At 36.3% G+C, this 18,336-nt stretch overlaps 1 protein-coding gene across 1 annotated transcript; it reads left to right on the top strand.

The window, feature by feature from the left end:
- The first annotated feature begins 873 nt into the window (after positions 1-873).
- Positions 874-17,595, top strand: GABRA6 (gamma-aminobutyric acid type A receptor subunit alpha6). Its single transcript, XM_003134090.5, has 9 exons — positions 874-1,228; positions 1,432-1,550; positions 2,121-2,188; positions 4,413-4,633; positions 4,719-4,801; positions 5,116-5,259; positions 5,669-5,821; positions 7,158-7,417; positions 16,536-17,595. Exons 1-9 carry the CDS (start codon positions 1,191-1,193, stop codon positions 16,809-16,811), a joined length of 1,362 nt encoding a protein of 453 aa, XP_003134138.1. The 5' UTR covers positions 874-1,190; the 3' UTR covers positions 16,812-17,595.
- Positions 17,596-18,336: the final 741 nt, after the last annotated feature.

Raw genomic sequence — 18,336 nt, 5'->3', positions numbered from 1 at the left:
TACAGACTGTGAACTGAGTAGACAGTGGGTGGATCTGGCAGGAGAATGGTAAAAAAGGACGTTTTCTTCTTGCTCTTATGTTCCTGAATTTAAATATATATATATATCCAATACTTTATTATTTTTAATATTTTATTTACAGATTAAAATTTTAAGGCTTAAAGAAACTTCTTTTTCTCCAAATTTCCCTGACCAGACTGGGTGGAGAATGCTATTTCTTGGGTTTCAACATTTTGCTTTGGACTTGCTGTAAGCCTAATAAAATAGTGCCAGCAACATCATCATTAACCACGTCTTTGGATGCTTGCTTCTTACAGCATTTCTACATACAAACCTTAATAAGCTATTTTCAGACATTGTCTCTTACTGGCAGCATTCATGAAACTGGCCAGGTTTCTAAAGATACTGGTAGAACTCCTTTATATCTTAGCTTGAGATGACACAACTTTAACAAGAAGGATCAGCAAAGTAACTAGTAAAAAAAAAAAAGAAAAAAAAAACACTAATCCAACAGCAAGGTGGTCAGGAGCTGCTCTGCAGTGTTATAGTGCTTTGTAAAGAAGAATGAGGACCAGTTTTTAAAGGGAGAGGAAAAGTGCATCTGATGCAATAAAGCTGATGAAATCAGAAAGAGAATCCAAGAGGATCCCAATATTGTTAGACTTTTAAAGCAGTAAGAGGCATGCAGAAATCCTTCTGTGAACCATAGAAATAATAAATGCTGAGCCCATTGGAACATAATCTCAATCAGCAAGATGCCACTGCTCTCCAGATTTCCTCACAGGGCCCTGCTAAGATCATGCCAAAACTAGCAGTGGATTTCTCCCTTCTAATCTCCCCTAATGCCTTATTCAATTATTGTCACTGCTCTCTGACCATGCAATGTACCTTCAGAGTCTCATTTCCCAACTGAGTCAGTCAGAGGAGGTTGAGTGGCCATTAGGATGTAGTCGAAGGCCCCAAACCCCCTTGTTCTATGTGGAAAGACAGAACGGAAAGCAAAGAGAGCTAGAGGAACCCTCCAAGTTTAGCTGGCGACATTCTCATCTACTGGATTACTGGCTGGATGCAAACAAGGAGAAGGGATATGAGTGGTCCAGAAGACGGCTCTAGTTAATTGGCAAAGAGGATCCAGTTGGGAGGGGAGAAAGCAGGAGGGGGAGAACTGGGCCATTTCAGTGCACTGCAGGATGGCGTCGCCTCTGTCCTGGTTGTACATGATTCTGTGGTGAGTAAGACTTTTTTTTCCCTGATTTTTCCTTTTAGCTTGGAGGAGAGGTAAAGCACACACCCACTGTGTAACTTCTATATCAAATTATGGAAGAAGACTGGGTGGTATTGCAGATTTTTGTGGTGGGTTAGACAAGGGTGGAAGGAACAGCTCATTTTCTCTGAGGCTGGCAGTGAGCATCATTGACTGTCTACTCGTAGGGTAGAAAATGCCCTAGGAAAACTTGAAGATGAAGGAAATTTCTACTCAGAAAATGTCAGTCGGATCCTGGACAACTTGCTAGAAGGTTATGACAATCGGCTACGGCCAGGATTTGGAGGTAAGAGGCAGTATCCTTACTAGATCAAGCATCTGTACACTTGTCGCCCCCTTAGCACTGTTCCAAGGCCCAGAGGGCTCAGGATGGCAGACTGTAGGTTGCAGGGCACTGGAGAGGGGCCACATGTGTGTGTTCCCATCCAGTCTCTGTCCTTTCCTCAGTTAATGACCTTAAATGTGAGTTATTTGAACTCTCTGTGCCTCAGCTTTCTCAACTGTAATGTGAGTTATGAACAGTGCTTGCCTCATGGTGTGTGTCAGTTTACAAAAAGATTCTCCAGGTAAAACACTTTTTTAAAGTATTTGTCCTACTAAAGCTATTGCTAAAACTTAAGGTTATATATATATATATTTTAATTGGGATGCTAACCTAGTTCTCTTCCATTCCTTAAATTCCACAATTTGGCCATAATCAAAATAATGCAACTGGTGTGAGTTTGTAGAGTTGAAAAACTAAAGGCCTCTTGCTACTGGAATAACTTTGGGATGGGTTGCAGATTCTGGACAGGAGGAGGGGCGTTATAGTAGAGCCATTGATGAGAACTGCCCCATCCCTATGGGCTCATTTCAGGTGCTGTCACTGAAGTCCAAACAGACATCTACGTGACGAGTTTTGGGCCTGTGTCAGATGTGGAGATGGTGAGTGAGCTCTGAGGGAGGAGAGTGCTTTTACTTATGGGGGAGAGGGCTGAGTCCCAGATGTAATGATAATGGGCATTGTTACCAAACTTGGCTCCAGATCCATAATGCAGTGTGTGTGCTCAGGCTGGGAGGAAATGGCCATTAGAGCACATTACAGGCTTAATCTCCTAGACATTTCACTGAAGGCTCTGCTTGAACTCTAATCCGAGGGGACTTTTAAGATGATATCCTCTTTTCTGTCCACATATTCACCAATTCTATCTTGCAAGGAGAAGATTTTCTCCATCTTTATGAAGTCCTAATAAATTTAGGGGGTAGCAAAAAAAAAAAAACAATAAAATGGTATGCCACGTAAGAGTATATTGAGAATATCCATTAAACGTAGCTGTTTTTGTAGTGAATAATTCTCGGTGTGTTTTATTAAAACCGTAAAGGAAGTCCTGTGGAAAAGCTAATGCGTTCCACGTTTTATGTTTGCAAATGGACCAGTAGGTGTTCTGGGAACTCTGTTCCAGGTACAGATGGCTGTAGGTTTCATAAGAAGGTATTTATAGTAAGTGGCAATGAAAACCTGAACCAGTCTCCAAAATAAAGTGCATCAGGCTTCTTTTGTATTTGTCAGGTAGTATGTCCCTCTAAAAGTAAAATATAGATACTGAAACTAAAATTAACATAATTCATTAAATAATACATCATTAAATGTACTACGGGAATGTAATTCTAGATAAACAGTTACTAGAGACTTTTTCATCTTCTGCTTTTTGAGTTGATAAGATAGGATGAAGGGAAAGAAGAATGAAAAGAAAGTGAAAATAAAGGAGTAAAAGAAGAAGAGGAGGGGGTGGAAGAAGAGATATAAGAAAAAAAAAAAAAGCAAGGAAGATGGGGAGAGAGTGAAGAGGACTTTAAGAGATAAATGTCTCAAGTCTTGAAAGAAAGAAGAGTCAGCATTCCCCAGTATCCTCAAGTATTTTAACTATCATATTTTTCATTTGGGTACTGACTCATCCCAAGAATAAATAACCACAACCACATCCATAACCAATCCTATAGAATTGAAATCTCGGAACACTTGAAACTTTATTTTATGCATGTGTCTTTTTTCAAGGGTTTTTGTACAAGAGATGATTGTTACAGCTTGGATCATTATTATATTGGTATACAGTATATTAAATTATATCTTTAAAATATAATCACCACTTGCTGTAACAGGTCTCATAAAGGAACATATAAAGTAGGCAAAATAATTCTTAGCAGTATTTTGATGTAATTACAAGTTGTTATTTATCACTGACTTTTGCAATGGAGCTTATCATTATTAAGACTTTTAATGTTCTTTCTTTCTTTCTTTCTTTTTTGGCCTTTTTGCCTTTTATAGGGCTGCACCCACGGGGCACATAGAGGTTCCCAGGCTAGGGGTCCAGTCAGAGCTGTAACTGCCAGCCTACGCCAGAGCCACAGCAACGCAGGATCCGAACCGCATCTGTGAACTACACCACAGCTCACAGCAACGCTGGATCCTTAACCCACTGAGCGAGGCCAGGGAATGAACCCACAACCTCATGGTTCCTAGCTGAATTCGTCAACCACTGAGCCATGACAGGAACTCCTTAATGTTGTTTCTTAAAAGCCACAAATGAAAACTCATAAATTTGAGTATACATACTTAAATGATGCTCTGTTTGAGTAATCATGGTAACATATGCTTTTATGTTCTCTGAGAACAGTGTAAAGTAATTAAGATATGCAGCCAAATTATGCTTATCAAGTAAAGTTACTTTGTTCTTGGGACTTTACTAAGTAGTACCATGCTGTTCAGAGATACCTTTGAAAGTGGCATGTTGCTAAGGGGAATGGTTAGACTAACTAATGGTAGGAAAACCAGCTCAAAACCCAGACTAAATCTTTTCATATTTTTCTTCTAAATTAAGGAGGGAGAATTCGGTAGGCCAACAGATGGCAAGATGGATGACTGATAGAAAAAGAGGAAGAATGTAAAAAAGGGTTGATATGGAGGAATGAAGAGGTTGGCACAACCCAGCACTGTCTTTTATAGTAATATTCCAAACTTTGAGTTGAAAAAATAATAATTCACTGAAATAATTATCTTGATATGTTATTGTTATGAAAAGTTGCTTTATTTCTTAAGTTTTAGGATTGGGCATGCAAGCTAATAAATAAACTATTCTTAAGCATGCATGAATATTTGATTTTCTCTTAGGAGTATACGATGGACGTTTTCTTCCGCCAAACTTGGACTGATGAGAGGTTGAAGTTTGGGGGGCCAGCTGAGATTCTGAGTTTGAATAACTTGATGGTCAGTAAAATCTGGACACCTGACACTTTTTTTAGGAATGGCAAGAAATCAATTGCTCACAATATGACAACTCCTAATAAACTCTTCAGAATAATGCAGAATGGAACCATTCTCTACACCATGAGGTAAGGATTCTCCAGTTCTACTTCCTCTGCCCAAATGGTTTATCCATCATACTAACTCAGAACCACTTATTTCAATGTTCCATAGGCTCACTATCAATGCTGACTGTCCTATGAGGCTGGTTAATTTCCCTATGGATGGGCATGCTTGTCCACTCAAGTTTGGGAGTTGTAAGTTGCAAAAACTTCTGAGAGTCATATAATGAATTTGAAATATGAAATATGTAATTATTGGGATTTAGTCATATACTGGAAAACAAAAGAGAAATGTTACTATGACATTCTCAGTTTGATTCTGGGAATTAACTTAATCATATCATAAATCTTAATAGTGAGAGGATTGGGTTACCAGGATTAAAGAGAAACATTTTTTTTAATGTTTGAATTTCCTTCTTATAATGAATAAAATTTGCTTAATAGAAAAAAAGCACACACACACAACTAGCCAGATTTACTACTGTGTCTGATTTGTTTAAAAAATTCAGATGCTTACCCCAAAAGTGAAATCATATATACATGGAAAAAAGGACCACTTTACTCAGTGGAAGTCCCAGAAGAATCTTCAAGCCTACTTCAGTATGATCTGATTGGACAAACAGTATCTAGTGAAACAATCAAATCTAACACAGGTAAGAATTTGACCAGTGCATGGACATAATCCTGAAAGGTGACTCCAGCACACATTTTTAAATTTTCTATATCTTTTCCTCTGCATTAGCCATGGTCAGTTAAACTTGCTATTCTGAAGTGATGAGTAGCTTTCTTTAAAGCTGATTTTGCAACCATATGCATATACAGATTTACATAGCATTCAAATAAATAGTTTTGAATGTTTATGTTACAAAGAACCCCACAGAAAACAATGAGCTGATGTATCTATCATCTGCTAATGGAGTGACTCTGTCATACATAGAAAAATGCCTTTGCTTGTTTTCTTCCAACCCATGTTCACTTAAAGATCTGCAAGATTTATTTCCAATTACATTCTTTTTGCACGCTGTCAACAGCAATAATACCAATATAATGGTCTTCCAACAGGTGAATATGCAATAATGACGGTTTATTTCCACTTGCAAAGGAAGATGGGCTACTTCATGATACAGATATATACTCCTTGCATCATGACAGTCATTCTTTCCCAGGTGTCTTTCTGGATTAATAAGGAATCTGTGCCGGCCAGAACTGTCTTTGGTATGCTTCACTCTTTGGGCTCTAATTTCAGTCATCCTCCAGCTCGGATTGCTTATGTATTTTAGAGGAATATTCACACCAGTGTGCTTTTTCAACCCACAAAGTAGATAAGCTCCTATCTCACTCAGTTACATGGATCACGTAACGTGATCCTTATTTTAGTGCAAGTTATGTCTTTTATCAATAGAAGATTTGTCTCAGCAAGAACTCTGGCTTGTTTCCTATTTATGAGAATTTTTTTTAATTTCAATTTGCTTTTTCATAATAAAAAAGTAGAAAATTAAAAACTGACATGTAGATCAACAAAAACAAAGGCCAAGATATTGAACATACTAATGTAAATTTTATTTCAGTTTCATTAGGTTGGATCATAAAAAATTTTTCTAGGCCTAAAAGTAGTTAAATATCACAAATTTCCCACTCTTCACCCTAAGTATTTAGTCCCATCCCATTTATGCTGTATAGGATCACTACTAGTGTGAGGGAACAAAATGAAATAAGGAAACAAACTGTAAGAGACAATATCATCTGTTAAAAAATCCAATTTTTTCTGAGTTTTCATGATTATAAATTTAGTAGTTCAAAAGGAAAGCCTGAGTTTAATTGAAGCCTCAGATGAATTTTGACTTTTTAATTTACTATATTTAAAGACATTACTTTCTGCAAATTATAAAATAACATTTACATAATGGTGTTGACCACCTTCAGATTATATAAATGCTTTGGGACAGAAAACTGCAGGCAGATGAGTGATAAAATTTCTCATAAGTAAATATTTTATCTTAAAACCAAACTAGAGATTTTATTTTATTTTACATAATGATTTTTATTTTTTTCCATTATAGCTGGTTTACAGTGTTCTGGCAATTTTCCACTAAAATTTGAGAAATATATTTTATATTTATTGTTCATACCAAATTGACTTATTAAATTAAATATGATGAAAGACTATCAGCTATTAAATTTGATCAGCTTTATTACTTAATAAAATTAATACATTTAATTTAAATAAATAAAATTAATAACACTTTGCTCTAGGTTTTCTCAAGAAGTCAACAACTAGAATGCATGACAAATTTTTATAAGACTTAAACTAAATAAATTCAAAAAATAAGCTTTTGAGCAACTATAATATACACATCTCCACACTAGGCATGGAAGAATACAAAAATGTGAATGCCTATGATAATAATTGTGAACTATTCAAAAAATTAGAAAATGGTAATAAAAATTACATTTGTTGAGTGTTTAATCCTCTCCATCAACATGTTCCCATTTGATCTTGCTATTGGATTGCAAATGCTAATACTGCGTTTCTCATTCTTTTTCATTTTAGGGATCACCACTGTTTTAACCATGACCACTTTAAGCATCAGTGCCCGGCACTCCTTGCCAAAAGTGTCTTATGCGACCGCCATGGATTGGTTTATAGCTGTTTGCTTTGCTTTCGTCTTTTCTGCTCTTATTGAGTTTGCGGCTGTCAACTACTTCACCAATCTTCAGACTCAGAAGGCCAAAAAGAAGGCACAGATTGCAGCCTCATCCCCTGTGACTATCACAAAAGCGACTGAACCCTTGGAAGCTGAGATTGTTTTGGTAACTGTTTACTTTCCTAAATGATACCCAACATACAGGAAAAAGCAGCCCAATAATTGTCAGCTAGATAGTTCAAAAGTAGTATTAGTGGGACACTGCTTACATAACTTTGGTTCTGAGGCCAACTTCTTCTCCAGCTTCACAGAAAAAAAGCCTGGCAACAATCCTTCATTTATCTTTGCTCTAAACTTTTGGTATTCCTCTTTCATCATTCTCAGTAGTACTGGCAGATTTCAAGCTCTCAGAGGAAAGGAGAAAAATTCTTAGCCTTTAGATGTTTCCTTTGAACAGGTTCACTTATACCAACCAGGGAGAATAAAGTAAAAAAAAAAAGTTCCTAATGAGGCTTCAGAGTCTCAAGGAAATAAATATGGACTCCTATGAACAATTTTAGTTAGAAATCTGCTTACTGCTTGATTTCATGCAGGCAAGATGTGAGTATTCAGTTCTATGGATGCTGAGTTATAAGCCAAGTTTTTTATTTACATGAAAACATTCTCATGTTTGCATTCATGTTATATGTATATAAAATACATATTTTATGTATATTAATGGGTTTTTATTCAAATACTTACAATCAGTGAAAATATCCATAAAATGAAGTTTAGATTTACAGTACCTAACCTCTGATTTTTTGAATAAAAAAATAAATGATAGCATTAATAATCCAAAGGTCATTAATATGCCCCCAAATTTCAAATTCACATATGAGTAAATTCTCACAACAATTAAGTTGCACACAATTTTTAAAAAGGAATTATATAAGTAATTTAGAAGTATACATTTGTACTTTAATAAAAACTCCAAATAGCAGCTATTGAAAAGAAAATTCTGCTCTGCTAAATCAAGTAATGCAGATATTTGAACTGAACATTTCTTTGTAACTGATCAATTCTTACGAATATTTCCAAGTAGTAAAACCACATGTAGCCCAGTTAATCCTTGGTTAAATTTTATGATAAATATTATAAAAGTAGTAAACATACATGTAGCCCAGTTAATCCTTGGTTAAATTTTATGATAAATATTACAAAGTTATCTATATTTTACTTTCCAAGTACTCAGATGTTTATTGGCTTTAAAAGACAGGTTTTTTTTACTGACACTTTTCTCTTTGACAAACTAAGAAACTAAGGAGGATAAGGCCAGTCCTGTACTAAGTAGCAATACTAACTTAAAGTTTTTATTTTTTTATTTTAAAGATTTTTAATTTTTCCATTACAGTTGATTTACAGTGTTCTGTCAATCTCTACTGTACAGCAAAGTGACCAAGTCATACATACATACATATATATACATATATATATATATATATATATATTTCTTTTTCTCACATTATCCTCCAGGATGTTCCATCACAAGCGACTAGATATCACCAGTGACTATACAGCAATATCTCATTGCTTATCCACTCCAAATACAATAGTTTGCCTCATTTTAAAAAAAGGAAAGCAAAGTTTACCATCTAGCAATCCAGTCTAATTACCTCCCCTAAGACATAAAAAACAGAATCTCAGAGAAGGTAGTTTTCACTAGATGGTAGAAAAATTAGGAATCGATTCCAGAACTCCTAATATCCACAGACTTATAGAACCTGAGGCCCTCCCCTCCCCAACACTTTCTCAAAGACTGAAATATAATAGCACACACACCACTAGGTTAAAACATCTGCTTTTTAAAATCATAGTTTAAAGTGTTGTGCCAATTTTTGCTGTGCAGCATAGTGATCCAGTCATACACACACACACACACACACACACACACATATATATACACACACACACACACACACACACATATATATATATATATTCTTTATCCAGTCATACACACACACACACACACACACACACATATATATATATACACACACACACACACACACACACACACATATATATATATATATATATATATATTATTTTTCTCACATTATCTTCCCCCATGCTCTATCCCAAGAGATTGGATATAGTTCCCTGTGCTGTACAGTAGGACCTCATCGCTTATTCATTGTAAATGTAATAGTTTGCATCTATTAACCCCAAACTCCCTGTCCATCCCACTCCCTCCCCTTCCACCTTGGCAACAAGAAGTCTGTTCTCTATGTCCGTGAGTCTGTTTCTGTTTTGTAGATAGATTTACTTGCACAATATTTTAGATCCCACATATAAGTGATATCATGTGGTATTGTCAGAAATTTCTCTTTCCAACTTATTTTACTTAGTATGAAAATCTCTAGTTTCACCCATATTGCTGAATGTAGGTAAAGTCAGTCTCCAAATTCTTCCCTTGATTTAATGATGTTTTTAAAATATATGCATGTGTATTCTGAAAAATCATAATAAATATAAATCTTGTAGCAAAAAATATGTTAGTCTAAAGATTCAGTTCAAGACACTTGGAAATTATTTTTTTAGCAAAGATACATGCCAAATATTATGGAGACTTAATGTTCATAAAAATAAGTGATTATGTTACAATATAATGTCTGTATTTATATAGATATATAACTGACATATCATCCAAAGATCATATATTATCTTAACATATATCTGGAAAAGAAGAATTGTATATTTATCAGAATTCTGTTTAACAGTTTCTTATGTGAGAAATACAGTAAAAATAAAAATTCATGAGAAACAGGATAAGAAAATAATTCTAATGATTTTGAATATTGTCATTGATCAGATATTGAGATGGAAAGAAAGACCAACTTCCTTACTTCAACTCTTGAAACATATATTACTGAGGAGAAAATGATTTCAAATTCTTAGAGAAAGCATAGAGTTATTATTCCTTTAGTCTACTATTTTAAAGGTATAATTTATTAATAAGATGGAATTTAAGATCTCAGGTCTTCATATAAACTGCCTTCTGTAATTCTAAAATAGTAACGTATAATGAGGATGTCCTTAGGGAAGCTAGATAGAAAATTGCATTCAAATCATCTCCAAGTACTTTTTTTCTTACAAGTTGACTTTTCTTATGAAAAATTGTATTTCTGAACTTGGCTGCAACTAAAATATTTTAAAGCAATCGAAAGCAGAATTTTGTTTCTGAAAGGTTAAGTCAAAGTGTAAAAATAAAAATAAAAACAAAAATAACCAAACCTAACAATATAAACCTTGGTAGCTATCAGAAAGTAAATACAGATGATTATATAGAACACGCACATTTTATTTATGTCAAAACCTGTCAATTAGTCTGTATAATGTAGAGGAACAAACATAAATTACACATTTGGAATTTATACAGCACAGTGGCATACTATGATTGCAAGGTCATTTTTTTTTCTTTCAAATACCATGACATTTAAAAATGCCTATTCAGTTGTAATCAAAATAACATTATTTGAGAAAGTTGGACATTGAAACAGCAAAGCAATATGGTGAAGCTGAAAGGAAATTAAGTGCTTAGCTACTTCATGTGATTCTAAGTTTTATGTGTTAATGTGCACATTGCTTTTCATAGAAGCTACTTCGAATATGAAAACTTCATCACTTTGAATTTGACCTTTAAACTTAATAATGACAAGGAAATTCAGGTATTTCAAATCTAATACTCAAACCTGAAGAGACATCTAAAACTAAATCTTCTCAAGTGCTCTTCAGACTAATTATCCTTCTGTTTTAAAGGCATTTGGAAATGGAGACTTTATATTTTTAGATTTTGAGAATTGTCCACAATTTCTTTCACATTTATATGGTATCTTTCCATGTTGTTTTTATCTGGTGTGCTATTTTTGCATGAGAGGGAGATTGCTGTATTTGGTTCAGAGTTTGTTATATGTCTCTAGCATACTTATTTTCTATGAAAGATCAAGTTTAGACCTTGATCTCTTTTTGGATGTTTTGCTAGTCTAAGCCCTCATCACTATGTTCCTAAGAATGAATCCCCTGTCCCCCTGCCTATCACCCATGTGGCTTCTTTTTCATGGGAGGTGTGTGTTCTTGGTAAATTATATACAAAAAATATGGACCAAATTTTAATTAGTCAAGACAATTATATTTATATTGATTACATTTCTTTTCACCTGACACCTATTTATTAAGTACCTATGTGTTCATCAAATTATGCATTCCATAAGCATTTGGTAAGTGCTGTTATGTGCCAGACCCTTTTCAGCATGCTGAGGATACATTGGTAAGTGACATCAATAGGGCCTTTTCCATCATGGAGCTTCTTGTCGAGCAGGAAGAGAGGAAAATCACGAAGACCAGACAATACATAGTGATAAAAGCTGTAGTTATATATATATAGTAGGGTGAAGAGGACCCCTACAAGAGTACCTTACCTAGTCTGGAGGGGTGATTCTGGAGGAAGGGTTGCCTATGCTACAAACAGAAAATGAGCCTGGCCCTGCTCTAGAAGCCACTAAATCAGCTGTTAGAAATTTGGGCACATAGATAAGACATACTGTCCCTTCCATACTCTTGTCAAGGTGGGAATGTCTGCTGGGCCGTTCACATTGCCTTCTACCTATGTAGGCAAATACAAAGCATGGAGTACTCAAAGGTTTACCTTCTCTGTTCCAAATCTTGCTAAGATTTTTTTGACTGCTATCATTACTCCCCAGAATTAACGGTTGAATTAAGACCATCGGAGACTCTGAGGCACAGAAAGATCATGATGCCCCTTCCCCATGGTGGTGCCATTGTATGACTTAGAGAAAAGAAGGGGTGGATTAGACAGGGGTGTAGGCAGTTACATCTTTTCCTAGACTGTCCATCAAATCACCATCCAATATTCCTTTCTGTACCCTCCAAACATTCCAACATGGTTTACAGACATCCTCCTGGTACCACTGGCCCAGAAAATGCCTACCAAAAAACTGCTTCTCTGCAGACATTTGGGAATTGTCTCTGCTCTCAATTCTACCAGCTGTAAAATAAATGTAAGGATATTTGACAGAGCTTATTTTCACCATAATGCTTAATCTGAGAGTATTAAAAGTGCCAAATACTAAATGCTTTCCAGGTTATTTTCTCTTATTTTTAGTGCCCCTACTTGCTGGTTATAAAAGCTGATGCTTTGTTCGTCCCTTGAGTAAGGCAGCCTTAGTAAGAATCTCTCTCTTAAGAGGTAACCCACTGCTCCCTTCCTCAGACTCACCGAATGTTGTATCAAAGTTGCTCTAAGTACTTCCCAAATGCCTTATCTTATACCAAATAACTGATGGTCACAAAGTCCAGTTTGACTCAAAGTACCTTTGCAATATGGTGTTACTTAAAACAAAGCAGTGCTCTAAAAATACCCAAAGCAGGATGGCACTGAGCAGCAGGGGAGCCCTGGAAAAATTCAAAACCACAGGTGTTCCACTCAAAACAGTGACAGCCCCAAGCTGAGCCCTCATCTGGACTCTGACAAAAGCCTATTTTACCATCAGCTGAAGCTGCTGAGCTTACAATAGAGCAGGCGGGATCTGATGCAAACCTGTAGCTTGAATGGCTTGCAAAATTGCCTTTCATTTCAGAAATTCAATGTGATTCTTCTGAATTGGTGTCCAGTCTCTGATACTACCAATTCCCAATTATCCAGGAGCTGACTATCCAGTGTGTGGGTTAGCCAGCCCTCTTGCATTTACTTGAGCACATTGTTTTTGCTGCCTGCTAGAACTCCCCCTAATCACCACTGGGCAATGAGACAGTGTAACTCTAAACCAGCGATTCTCAATGATAGGTGAATCCCCCCTAACCCCACTGAGGATATTTGTCAAGATATAAGGCTATTTTTGGTTATCAAAACTCCAAGGCATCTTGTGGGTAGAAGACAAAGGTACTGCTCAACAGCCCATGATGTACAAGGCAGTTCCCCACAGCTAAGTATCAGTATGTCAATAGTTTTGTGGTTAAGAAACTGGGCCCTAAACCCTAAATCTGATGGGGAAAAAATGGTATTTATTAAGAGTATGATTTTGGGCATGTGAAAGGGGTGGAATTCAGACACTGCCACTTATTACTTGTGTAAGCTTCCTGCTTAAGCCTTAATTTGCTTCTAAAATGAAAGTAATATTACATTACAGATTCTTTCTAGTAATAAGCAAAATAAAGCATGCAAAATGCCATGTAATGTTTGTAAATGGTAAGCACTTAGATATGATACCTATAATATAATGGACTATAAAGTAATATGTTAAAATATAAGGCATAATACTCATAGACCGTTTTGTTCCCTTCTCTTGGCCTAAGCAACCTTGGGAAATGTTTCGATTTTCATTCATTTGTTGATTCAGCTTACTTTTATTAAGCATTTACTGTGTTCTCTGCACTGGCTAGGTGCTGTAGAGTACCTACACAAACGAGTAATAGGCACTCTACCTTTAAGGAGATTTCATGTCAGGAAAGGGGGTAAAGCACAGGAGAAATAATATGTACAAGGAAGAATGTGATGACAGCAAGGAGAGTTGTAATGGCTAAGGAGGCAGAAAAGTGTACAGAGGAAAGACACATTTTATTTCTCAAGTTCTTAAATGAAAGACAAAAAAAAAAAAAAAAAAAAAAAAAAAAAAACCTTACATGAAATAATAATTGTCCCTAACTTTAAAGTTGGGAACTTGAAGCTTAGGAAGAGTCTGTGACTCCTATGGCATGTGTAAGTCCCAGAGCAGGTAAGTTGTCCACACGAAAGTGCAGGATGGGCTTCCTGATGTTGCTGCCCTCTTAAATCTTAAGCAACCCTCCATAGCAACTGTTTGGGAAAGTAGACGAGGAAAAGGTGAATCCTGTCTTAGGGAACCTTTAATTCTAGGCTAACATCACTGTGCATACATTTTTCATGCTGTTTGGTCTTAGAATGATGTTGCTTAACTCCGCACCAGGGTTATTTGGTAATCCCCGTTACGTCACTTGTGACACTGTGGCAATACCAAGAGACTGGCAAATCACTTTCCCTCACACCTTCAAAAAGAGAAGGAGACATAAATTAATGCTTTCCATTTTTATGCTAGACTATGTTTTACAATCACTTTTTTATCTCAACGAGCCTCTCTCTCCATGAAAAAGAAAGAAATATAGGTATCAGAGAGGCAATGCATGCTATTCCAAATCAAGATGGGTTTAGAAAGAAAATCTGATCTAAAGGCTTGCCTTCTTTCTACTCCATTATGATCCTTAGAAAATTTACTAGGGTAAAGTATTTTAATGTTCCACATACCTGGGAGAAGAAGAACACTTTTGAGATAATTAAAGAGTGACACATTTTGCTCTTTCAGGTGGAGAATAGTTTAATAACATATATAGTATGTGAAAATTCAAAGCAGAGTGTGAGAAACATGGTAGAAGAAAGTTCTTGGTGGACAATGCTGTGTTTACTCTCTGAGAGGATCATGCATTGAGACCAAAACAACATGACTCTGCTGCTATCCCCACACCAGACCTCTGGTGACTCCGGGCACACAGTGGTCCTCAGGTGTCACGTTTTTAATAGAAAATGTCACTTATTTCCTGTTCAAGATCAATGGACTGGGCACTCTTCTGTTTTACATCATCTTCTGCTTCTAAGACCTATGATTTATTTAATTCTGTCCAGCATGCCTAGCACAATACTGGGTCAACAGATAACAAATAAAGATATTCTCTGCTTGAAATTCGCCATGGTCATGTCAAATCAGATTTTACACAGATTTTATTTCTACTTTTGGCAAAGAAACCGATTTTGCCATCGACCCTAAAAGAACATTGGGCTCGAACGCTCTACAATGACTATTACTATCTAGATACTCAGCAACTTCCTTGACAAATCAAAAGCAAAATTCAGTAGGGGAATAGAGAGAAAAGAGGTTTTTGGGGTTGTTGTTTCCTGCAGTCCAAATGTCACTGTATCGGCGGGTCACTCTGGTCCTGTGGCTCAACCAGCACAGGGGAGGCCACCGCCTCATCTTGTTGCTGTGGGGTTGCTGTCTAAAGCCACAGGAGCCTGCCCACATGAGTAACACACCCTGCCAGGCAGCAAAGTGGTGATTTTGCTGCCAGGGAGGAAACAAGGCAGTTTTACAAGAGCAGGGATAATGCACAGCCAGTGTCTGAAGGCAGAGACCCAACAAGGACAACCTGGCCACAAGGAGAATGATTATTATAGGCTATAAACAAGAAAAGACAAGAATTGGAGAAAGCCCCCTCCAGTCTCCAACATTACAAGAGGAATCTAAAGCCAACAGAATTAGAGGCTCAATACTTTAAAGATGAGAAAATGCTAGGATAAAAAAGCACTGAGATTGACCATGGTCAATTATTACTGGCTATGCAATTATGGGCAAAGCATTTCCCCTACCTGGGCCTTAGCCTCCTCATCTATCAGTTGATGCACTAAATATCCCTTTCAAGACTAGAATTGGTTGTTTTCAGTGGAACAGAAAATCTAATGATAGAAAAGAACAAGCAAAAATTCTGAGGTTAGTAAGTGAATCATTTATTGGTTACTTAAGACGGAGGGAGACCAGCAGAGAGGTTTTGAATGGGGAGCAGAAAGTTTTCAATACAGAACTTCTGGACCAAGAGGCACTCATATTATAAGGGATGAGTAGTCACCCATTGAATTTAATGTTATTTCTATTTTGTCACTGGCTTTTGAAATCCAAGAGCACCTTAGTATTTTTTGTACTGTTGTTGATAACCTCAGTTGGTTGGAATTTACGAATGAGTAAAGATCAGTCTGTAAGCTGGGAATGTGTTTAGAAAAGTGATATCATTTAACTGACCTGTTATTTTCTTGTATTCACTGCCTACATATTCTAATTTGAAATCCCCTCTCATTGCCCATACCCACTGCCCTATAGGTTTATGCATAACTGGGGGTAGGGGTTAGATAAGCACGTGTAACTTGGCTTATCTCTTACTAATGGTACAATACCTAACATAGTTTCTAGAACATGGGACATGCTTGGCATCAATTGCTGATGTAATAATTCATAGGATATTGGATGGAAGCAAATCATTTTTTAAAAAAAATTGTTTACCACTTTCTTGGAAAAGTTAACACCAACAAATACTATTAATAGTTTACTGATATTTTAGCTTATATAGCAAGTAGTCAGTAAGTAGCTGTCAATGACTAAAAATGAGTAACTAGATAAGTGATGTCTATACTTTTGCTCAGGCTTATTATGTATTTTTCTCCACAGCATCCTGATTCCAAGTATCATCTGAAGAAAAGAATCACCTCTCTGACCTTGCCAATTGTTCCATCTTTTGAGGCCAGCAAAGTCCTCGCGAGAGCTCCCATCTTACAGTCAACACCTGCTACACCCCCACCCCTCTCTCCAGTCTTTGGAGATACCAGTAAAATAGACCAATATTCTCGGATTCTCTTCCCAGTTGCATTTGCAGGATTCAACCTTGTATATTGGATAGTTTATCTTTCCAAAGACACAATGGAAGTGAGTAGCAGTGTTGACTAGCTTGCAGCCACAATAACCTGTATTCTATAGGTTCTCATTTTCTGAATTAAAGAAACATCAGTAAGACCTGCAGAGATGATTTTCTGAATGTGAAATCAAAATTGAAAATCTGTAATCCATGTCTTTGAATAAGCATGTATGGGCAAAAAAGCAATAATATTACTCCTCAATATTGGAAGTTGAAGGTTGTTGAAAAATAGGAATTATCTGTACATTAGAGAAACTTCTGTAATAGGATAAAATGGATACAAGATGAACTTGCCAGTCTTTGTCCTTCATTGTTCAATATTTTAATTGTCACTGTGAATAGCATTTACCACAAAACAGATGCTGAAATGCTGACACTTCCAAAGGTTGCCTTAAAATATGTTTATTTTGGCTAGTTTTCAACAGAATAAAATATAAATAGTCTAAATATTTATCAGTAGGTTAATCCCAGCATGTTGGAGGCCTTTATGCTAGCAAAATGCTTTCAGTGGCATTGTAAAGCCTGCGTTGAGCTTAGCCATTTGTTTTTAGCCTTGCTGTGCTATTTTACCTCAATAAAGTATGGTGTTTGTGTACATATGAATTATACATAGACATAAATTATGTAGGCATTTGTACATAGCTTTAGTTGGACTGCAGTACAGTGTTGTTTTATCTCATTAAGCTTTTTTAAAACAATATGTTCATCATAATTCCATGACGTTGACTGTGGTTATATGTCGTATTCTCCACTGTACTAAGTGTTATTGCTAAAGAAAGCAACAATAAACATGGTTCTCTGGATCTGTTTCATAAAGCTTAGAAGCATTTCCTTAGGTGTGGGGGAATGAAATGGTTACTTCCATCCCAGTGTTAGCATTCCTGGGGCTTCTGAGAGGTGGAAGGTATGGGACAGCCAAGCTTGGTCACCTAGCTCTTAAAAAGATTCGAGTTTGTATTAAAATGGTCCATCCTTCATCTCCTTCCTGCCTTCTCAACACACCTTCTGTTATAAGAGGAGTAAGATCTGAGGATCTAATGTACAACTTGATCACTGTAGTTGATAACACTGTATTGTAGACTTGAAATTTGCTCAGAGAGTAGAAACTAAATATCTACACCATAAAAAAGTATGTGGGATGATGGATATGTTAATTAACTCAATGGAGGGAATCATTTCACAATTTACTATTTCACAATATATTAAATCTTCACACTGTACACTTTAAATATTTTCAATTTTATCCACTATACCTCAATCAAAGTGAAAAAATGAATGAGACTATTCTCCCTTTTTCCTATTCCAGCTCTGCCTGATGCTAACTCCACCCATGTTTCTCTCACATAGAATGGTCTTAGGGAAACAGGGACTAGAAACTGGAAAAAGCATGTGGTATAGTTTGTCTAAATCTATAAAGCCCTCCTTAGTTGCAGCTAGGTCTTAAGCATTGCTGCTCTCACCCAGAGTTCAGAACCTAGAAAAAAAATATTTTGGAATTACTACTCTTGCCTTTATCCAGGAAAGCACCAAAAATTCTACAGCCAAACAAATTAGAGT

Source organism: Sus scrofa, chromosome 16 (genome assembly GCF_054392235.1).
Source record: "Sus scrofa isolate SSC_HxYL_T2T_F1_AM1 chromosome 16, Sscrofa_HxYL_maternal_Yorkshire_Landrace_v2.0, whole genome shotgun sequence".
Taxonomy (NCBI): Eukaryota; Metazoa; Chordata; class Mammalia; order Artiodactyla; family Suidae; genus Sus; species Sus scrofa.
This window is presented reverse-complemented; position numbering and strand designations above follow the sequence as displayed.